This window comes from Mastomys coucha, unplaced genomic scaffold (assembly GCF_008632895.1).
Source record: "Mastomys coucha isolate ucsf_1 unplaced genomic scaffold, UCSF_Mcou_1 pScaffold15, whole genome shotgun sequence".
NCBI lineage: Eukaryota > Metazoa > Chordata > Mammalia > Rodentia > Muridae > Mastomys > Mastomys coucha.
The window spans coordinates 136345494-136353242 of record NW_022196897.1 but is presented as its reverse complement, the minus strand read 5'-3'; the positions used below and the strand labels follow the sequence as shown (position 1 = coordinate 136353242).

Here is a 7749-nt window from a genome sequence, read left to right as displayed (position 1 = left end):
CTTATGTACACGTTTTACTGAGAACCATGAAGTCTTAAGTTGGATGTGGGTGTGAAGTGATGTGTCCATGAGGGTGACAGAGAAGAGCTGGGGACAAAGGGAGTTTGAAGAGGTCTGAAGGAAGTGGAGGGAGGAGGATTACATGGATCTCTAGGACAAAGTGATCCAGGCAAGAGAAGTAGTCTGTGCAAAGTCCTGAGGCAGGTGAGTGCCTGCTGTTTAGAGGCCAGGAGGCCAGTGTGCCTGCCGACTGAGAAAGTGAGGGTAGAGAAAACACATCCCGGAGGCAGGCCTGGATCAAGTAGACCGCTCCTCTTTCTCTTAGATCTCTCCCTCCCCCTTTCTCTTCTCTTTTCCTTTTGGAGACAAGGTCTTGCTGTGTTGTACAGCTAGCAATGGATCCTCCTGCCTCAGATTCCCAAGTAGCTTGGACTATATTCATAAGCCTCTGTTCCTGACAGTGTGGCATTTTTCATACTTGACTGCACACATATGGCTTCTGGAGATGTGGTTAATGCAGGTTGTGATGCACAAAGCCTGCAGTGGGGCCCAGCAGTCTGCGTGTCGCTGCTGCCTGGAAGATGTCCATGGACAGCTCTTCCAATACGAAGGGTGAGCCTTGTGGGTTAGGGTACTGGGGAAGAATGGAATGGAGAAGACACTGGCTACCTCCAAGTGCAGACAGACCTCACCTGATCTTTGTTTTTTGGGTTTTTTTTCCTATCCTACTTTTCCTTTCTTTTCTTTCTTTTTTCTCTCTGATGCTGGGGAGGGAACCCAGGGCCTTGCACATGCTAGGCAATAGCTCTACCACTGAGCCACAGCTACAGATAGCTCCAGCCCTTAACCTTTGCTTTTAAAGAAAATGCATTGACTGATTAGTCCATAGAAGGAAAGAGTGGACACAGCTGCAAGCCCACTGAGTAATAACTTTTTTTTATGACTTTATTTTCATTTTATTTTATTTTATTTATTTTATTTGTTTTCAGACACACCAGAAGAGGGCACCTGATCTTATTATGATGGTTGTGGTTGCTGGGATTTGAACTCAGGACCTCCAGAAGAGCAGTTGGTGCTCTTAACTGCTGAGCCAACTCTCCAGCTTGAATAATAATTTTTTTAAAAGCTGAGTATGGTTCAGATGGGGGATGAGTGTTGGGGGTGGGGAGGGTTATTATTCTAAGGGTGATCCCTGGGGTACTTGCTGATAGGTTGCTAGTACTGTGTATGAGAGAAGGGTCTACGATGACAAGGGTATATGCCACTTGAACAATGAGAAAATATATTCTCCTTCTTTAATCTGAAAGGCCAGTGTTTGAGAAAGAGGTTTCAGAATGTGGTATATTTAAGAGGTTGATTAGACATTTGAGTAGGGGCTGGGGATGCACTCAGTTGGTACGCTATTTGCCGAGAATGCTTGAAGTCCTAGGTTTAGTTCCCAACATCCCATATACAAAGTATGGTAACATATCTGCATGATATTCAAGAAGTTCAGGTAGGAAGGAGGATTAGAAGTTCAAGGTCATTCAAGTCTGAGGCTGGCACTGTCTCAGAAAACCAAAACCAAAACCTAACATTTGAATACTGGCTAAAACTGGAGGAAAGGTTCCGGTTACAGGTTCCAGCTTGAAAGTCAGAGGATGAGGGCTAACTCTTGTCTCCAGGGGACCTGGAGGAAAAAGTGGAGGGTTGAAAACTGACACTCTAGCACTTTGAAGGCAAGAAGAGAAAACACAACACTGCAGGGGATGAGAAGTAGGAACTGGTAAGGGGAAGGCCTCACGTTTTAGGAGTTGTTCTTGTGCCAGCTAGCTACAGCTGAGCAATAAAGTTAAGGCTATCTGAGACTTCTCCCAATCTCACAAACCACTAGGAAGACGTTTCGTGCTGAGGGTGAGGCTCCATACCTGGTATAGCGCATCTAAGGTGGATGCGCCTCTGTCCAGAGCTGTTCCTGGTCATGAGCTGGTGTAACTCATTCTCTCTGTGGGCTCATTGCCTCCAGAAGGCAGGACCAGCTCTCTCACACCATCGAAGCTGGGAAACAACCAACCAACCAAAAGAGAGGCAGCACTCAGGGTTCCCTCAACACAGCCTCAGCATCTAGCCAAAGACTGTCAACGCATCCCTTCTGCCATGTCCTCTGGAGTAAAGCTAGAAGGTCAACTAGCCTGGATCCTCATCCTTTCAGAGGGTTATGTATGCTGGCAATAGAACTCAGAGCAAGCTAGGCAGGTGTTTTGTCTCTGAGCCACACCCCCAACTCAGCCTCCACACCTCCAACTCAGCCTCCTTGTACTCGCAGGAGCAGGAAATTCCAAGTATACACTAGAGGAGGAGGAAGCATTGGTGGGTATCTCTCAGACCACCCTGCTGAGTCTGCTCTTTCTCTTACATATAACTATGTGTTCAACTAAATTAGGGATTTGATGATCTAGTTGGGGGTGCTTGGTGCTGGGCCTCCTCCTTCATTAGGCAGCCACGTGCTCTTTTATAAGTCTTTTTTTTTTTTATTAGTTTGATTGCTTCCTTATTTATTCTAGCACTATGTAACCTTCTGGCCCTAGCCAAGCTTTTGGTTTGGTTTGGTTTGGTTGAGTTGCTATGTTGTCCAGGCTACTCTCAAGCTCACCATCTCCAGGGTGTGATTTTTGGCCTCAGACTCCTGAATAGCTGGGACCCCAGATGCGCACCACTATGCCTGACTTACCTAACTCTTAAATTAAGGACACGTGCTTGGCTGAGGGCAGGGCATATACCTGTGCTAGCTGTTGGCACCGCCTCTTTAGCCCTCCCTCCTTAGCAGCTTTCCCACAGTATCTCCCTCCAAGGGAACTACCTATCTGTGGCTGTCACAGCCAACAGGAAAAAAAGTCTTTGCCAGCCCAAAGAACTCCACCAACCAGTTTTCCAAAATCTCCGACCTCTAGTGTTTATTTTTTATTATGTATTCACTTCTTAAGAACTTGGTAGAGGCACATTCCTTTTTACTCTTGATTATTCAGTAACAAAAACTTCAACTTCATGACGGAGCTGATGATCAACCAGGCCAGATGTGCTGTGGACACTCATTTATTCGTTACCGTAGCTTCCCACCACCTGGAAGCAGCGAAGGGTCCCAAGGTAAGAAGTGATACCTGCCCCGGCAGAGGTCAGCAGCTGGGTAACCAAAATATTGTTCCTGGATTCAGGCCTTCACAGCATCTCCTTCCCTGTTTGAAGGCCCCCAGGCTTGTTCATCAGCCCTTTAGCCCGCTGTGGGTGAGTTATGTGTGCGTGGCATGGCTGTACAGGCCCGCATCACTAGGAGAGGGCTTTATTCTCAGAAGGTCTCCCTCCTAAGGAGGAAAGCTTTGACTTCAATCTATGGAATGCTGAACCGATTGTGGGTTCATCCACATTATCTGTGAGCTTCGCTCTTATGATCACTTAGTCGCGTTCCCAATCTATCTATCCTATCTCAGAGCGCTGTCTGCGCCCCAGGTCCGGAGGCTGGGCCACCTGTGTCTGTGTACTTGCAGCTTCTGTTGCGAGCGGGAAAGTTATCTGGTCTGTAAAAAGAGATCGCAGAAACCCAGAAAACTGAAGCCGAGAGCGCGGGCTAGCTCAGGACTAGGCGCACAACAAAACCTAGCACCCTGCACCCCCCGACCCCCCAAGCCCCTGTCCAGGCGGAGAGAAGAGGTGGGAAGGGGCAGGCTCAAGGAAGCTGCTTCACCCAGAGAGAAGTAGTGGGTGGTGGCCGCGGGGGCGGAGCCGGGGCGGGGCCGTGGAGACTCTTTGGGGCGCCCCGGCTCTAGCACCGGCGTGGGGCGTCGGGCGAGATGGCGGCGCGCAGCCTCGGCAGCGGTGTGGGGCGACTGCTGCGTGGCCTGCACGGGCGCTCTGGACAATCGGGGTGGTCGCTGAGCGTGTCCCGCTCGACCGCCACCCGACTCCCGGGCAGCGTTCCTGCCCCAGCGCAGCCAGGCTCGTACCCCGCGTTGAGCGCTCAGGCAGCCCAGGAGCCGGCCTCCTTCTGGGGGCCGCTGGCCCGTGATACACTAGTTTGGGACACTCCTTACCATACTGTCTGGGACTGCGACTTCAGGACGGGCAAGATCGGCTGGTTCCTGGGAGGCCAGTTGAATGTGTCTGGTGAGTGCGTTGCTGGGACCAGCTCAGTTTCGCTGAGACTCCGGAGGCCCCAATCAGTAGCAGCTGGCCCCAGGCCTTGGCCCTTTTCTCCAGAATGCTTGACCACCCACTCTAATCCTTGGGCCACGTCACTTTGTTCTGTACCCCACCGGGTCCAGAGCCTGCAGCTGGCGAAGTAGCAGTTATCCTTCCGAATCTGCAACGCTGTCTCTAGCGGGAAACTGAGGATACCCGGTTTGACCTCAGAATGTTCTACCCTAACGCAGATAGTAGGGGGCTTTGTCTTCAGACTTTAGTCCCGGGGATCCCCTGCGCGGTGGGCACAAAGCTTACGACCCCAGATAGGCTTAAGTGGAGAGACGTAGTATCCCTTATTCATGCTCCAAGAACCCAGGCTTTTCTGCTCAGGGGCCCCCAGGTCAGCAGGGTAAACGCAAAGTATGTAGGTTGCTGCCAGCAGCTGCAGGTGCTAGGGCTCGAGGCTCCCCTGAGGACAAACCGTGCAGTGTAAACAGAGCCTTGGTGGGTGCCGGAAGAAGAAAGTGCCACCCCCTGGGAGGGAACTGGTTATCTCCTCCTGTAGGGGCGTGTGGGCAGGAAGTTCTGGGTCTAAGAACTGCACCCCCAAAACAAACGTCTACAGTGGTAAAGGCAGGTAACCCCAGCTCTCCGGAGTCTGAGTCTAAAGGAGCTGAACTCAAGGTCAGCTTGGACTATGTACTAGCCTCCTCCTTGATCTCTAAATGAGACACATCAGTCACTCTAGCTGTCAGTTTTCTGATGAGCCTGAATTCTGCTAAGGCTGGAGGCAGGGAAATACACTAAGGCACTGAGAAGTCCGCTGAGAACTGAAGGAGGGGCTGGACTGACAGGCTGAGCCTTTGGTGCACAGCATGGGGTTGGGAACTTCTGCCTTCCAGTGGGTTGGGAGTGAGGGTTGGATGGGTCAGAGATGTGAGTGCGTTGCTGGGACCAGCTCAGTTTCACCGAGACTCGGGAGGCCCCAATCAGTAGCAGCTGCCCCCAGGCCTTGGCCCCTTTCTCCAGAATGCTTGACCACCCACTCTAATCCTTGGGCTATGTCACTTTGTTCTGTATCCCACCGGGTTCAGAACGAACTGAAGATCTTCAAGATGAGGTGAGAGGTGATGCTTTGTTTAAGAACCAAAGTTAGAGGTGGAATCTGGTGTCTGCCGTTTCACCATCTCTTATTCAACTTTGGTGCATCTCGATCGCCCCGTTTGTAAAATGGGGAAGCAATACTCACCTCTGGCTGTGCTCCAGTGCTGGGAGATGCCGCACCTGTCCAGACTGTCTGGCGATCAATAAGCTGTAGCAATTCTGATTTAATATATTCAGAAGTTATAGTGTCTGTGTTTTTTAAGCACAAAACTTTAAAGAAACTTTGGACCAGTCATTTTTTTCCCCATATTGTACATTACTTGGCAAGTTTAATCTAATTGAGTCTCTTACTAGATAAGTGTTGCCTTTAGACTTGAGTCAGCAAATTCTTGAACTTGGGTTAAGAAGTTCTTGCGTTTGCAGAATGTGTCCTTCAAGTGAGGAAAGCAGTTGGCCGAAGGAAGGTTGCAGAAAGCGTGGGGCTTCTTTGGAAACCTCTCCTCGATTAAGAGGTCAAGGCCACTGGGACAGCCAAGCTTGTAGCTGATAAGGAGTGCTATCGGCCTCACGGTGAGGCTTGGGTGTGGTCTTCTAAGAATTCTTTGGCCTCTGTTCTTCTGCCTTTAGAGCTGTGTGAGCCAGAGGCTGAACTTCACCAAACTGACCTTCAGGAAAGCAGCTTCTCCGAATGCCCGACTTTCTATCTGTCAGCAGCATCTCTGCCCTTTGCCCGTTTCTGCAACCCCTAGAGGTTACAGTGTCAACCGGAGACAGACTGCGTCTGCCCTGGGAGCCACTTAGAGAGTTGTTAAGTGGTTGAACTGTCTGGGCCTGATCTGTTTATGTGTGATAATGAGAACTTGTTCCAAAAGATTGAGTGGCCTTGTAATCCTTTCAGTGATCTCCTGACTAAGGCTTTTCAAAGATCCAGACCAACGCTGCTGGACCAGGAAGCTTTTAGAGATGCACATTCAGGGACCCACTCTAGCCTTAGGTTTAGAAACTCTGTGGCCGGGCATCTTCCAGCTGTGATTGACAAGCCCTGTAGGTGCTTGACACAGCATAGTTTGGCTGTTTTTGTTGGGCCTTTTGAGCTACATTGAGGTCTTAATTCTTACTGCATCGGGCTTCACATGTTTCTTTATATCTGAACTAAAGAGAGCAGTGTGTCCTGGAATATTATTGTAGTTACCATTGTTCCATACTCTAATTTAATTGCATTGCTGCTGGATAATGGCCATTTTATTACCCTGAGGTGTTAGATCAGGACTCTGGACAGGGCCCATGGGGTCAGCTCTATCTCCCCTTCCCAGAAGTCTTACTTCCTAGTGTGGGGCCTGATGGTGCAATGCTTAGAAAATGGTTCATCCCCTAAGCCCTTCAATAAAGTCTCCTTGTCAGTTATTATGAGGGAGGTAATTAGGATTGGGAGAGGTTATCGGGGTGAGATAAAAGATTCTGATCTTGGTGTTTTATAAGAAGGAGTGGCCTGAAGAGATAATAGATGTCTCATGTCATATGATGCTCTGCCTGCCTCATCTTAGGATATTCTCATCAAAAACATTACCAGATGCAAGCCTTTGGACTTCTAGATATATGAGCTAAATATTTTTTTTTTTAAATAAGCCATCCTCTGTTATTTCATCACGGTTTTTGAGAACGGATCATACAGTTGTGACAAGTGAAATTTTGGGCTGGGCTCAACTGAAACTTGTCCTGCAAAACCACAGTATAATGGCTAGGTTCACGGAAGGTTCTGTGTCCTGAGGGTCAAGAGACTCATGTAGAAATGAAGGCTCCTTCTGAGCAGTCTTTTTGGGGGTAGGGAGGGTACTTGGTTGCCAGTCAGATGCTGTTCTCAGAACACACAGCCGGGGCTCTTGTTAGGATTAGGTGAGATTAGAGCTCTTGACACTGTTCTCAGCACAGTGCAGCCCTAACCACCCTTGGCTGTTAATTATTAATGAAGCATTTGGGGAAGCAGTGACCTTGGCTTGTCCTTCAAGAGTGCTGCTGAATATTTGTGCCCATCTGAAACAGACCCTGTTGCAGGATATTTGATCACACTGTGAACCCTGAGATTGTGTTATTTACTGAAAAAAAAACCAAAACCCCCTTTTTCTAGTCCTGGTGTGGCTCAGCCTTTAGCACACACCCTTAATCCCTCTGGCTGGAATACACACTTTTCATCCTAAACAATGAAGGTAAAGTTAGTTTGTAGAAGCAAGCACTCATGTTTGAAAGTGACATCTAATTGAGTGGTAGACAAAGTGACAAATTGGAGAAAGATTTGACAGAATGGGATATGTCAAATTCTCATGAGAAGAGAGAAGAAAGGGAAGCTTTTTAAGAGAGCAGTGCGGAGAGAGAAGCGGTGGAGAGGGAGGGAGGCAGTTTTACCAGGACGGGTGTGCAGAGACAGGTTGCAGAGAGATAACAAACTAGACGTAGGTGAAGACAGAACAAGCCAGAGAATGAGAAGGAGCCAGA

At 49.0% G+C, this 7749-nt stretch overlaps 1 protein-coding gene across 1 annotated transcript in view; it reads left to right on the top strand.

The window, feature by feature from the left end:
- The first annotated feature begins 3768 nt into the window (after nt 1–3768).
- The window catches only part of Acss1 (acyl-CoA synthetase short chain family member 1), a 52548-nt gene continuing 48567 nt past the window's right edge, over nt 3769–7749 (top strand). Inside the window, exon 1 of the mRNA XM_031372200.1 lies at nt 3769–4137. Within this exon, the coding sequence (XP_031228060.1) occupies nt 3825–4137 (313 nt within the window). The 5' untranslated portion in view covers nt 3769–3824. The remainder of the gene's footprint in view (nt 4138–7749) is intronic.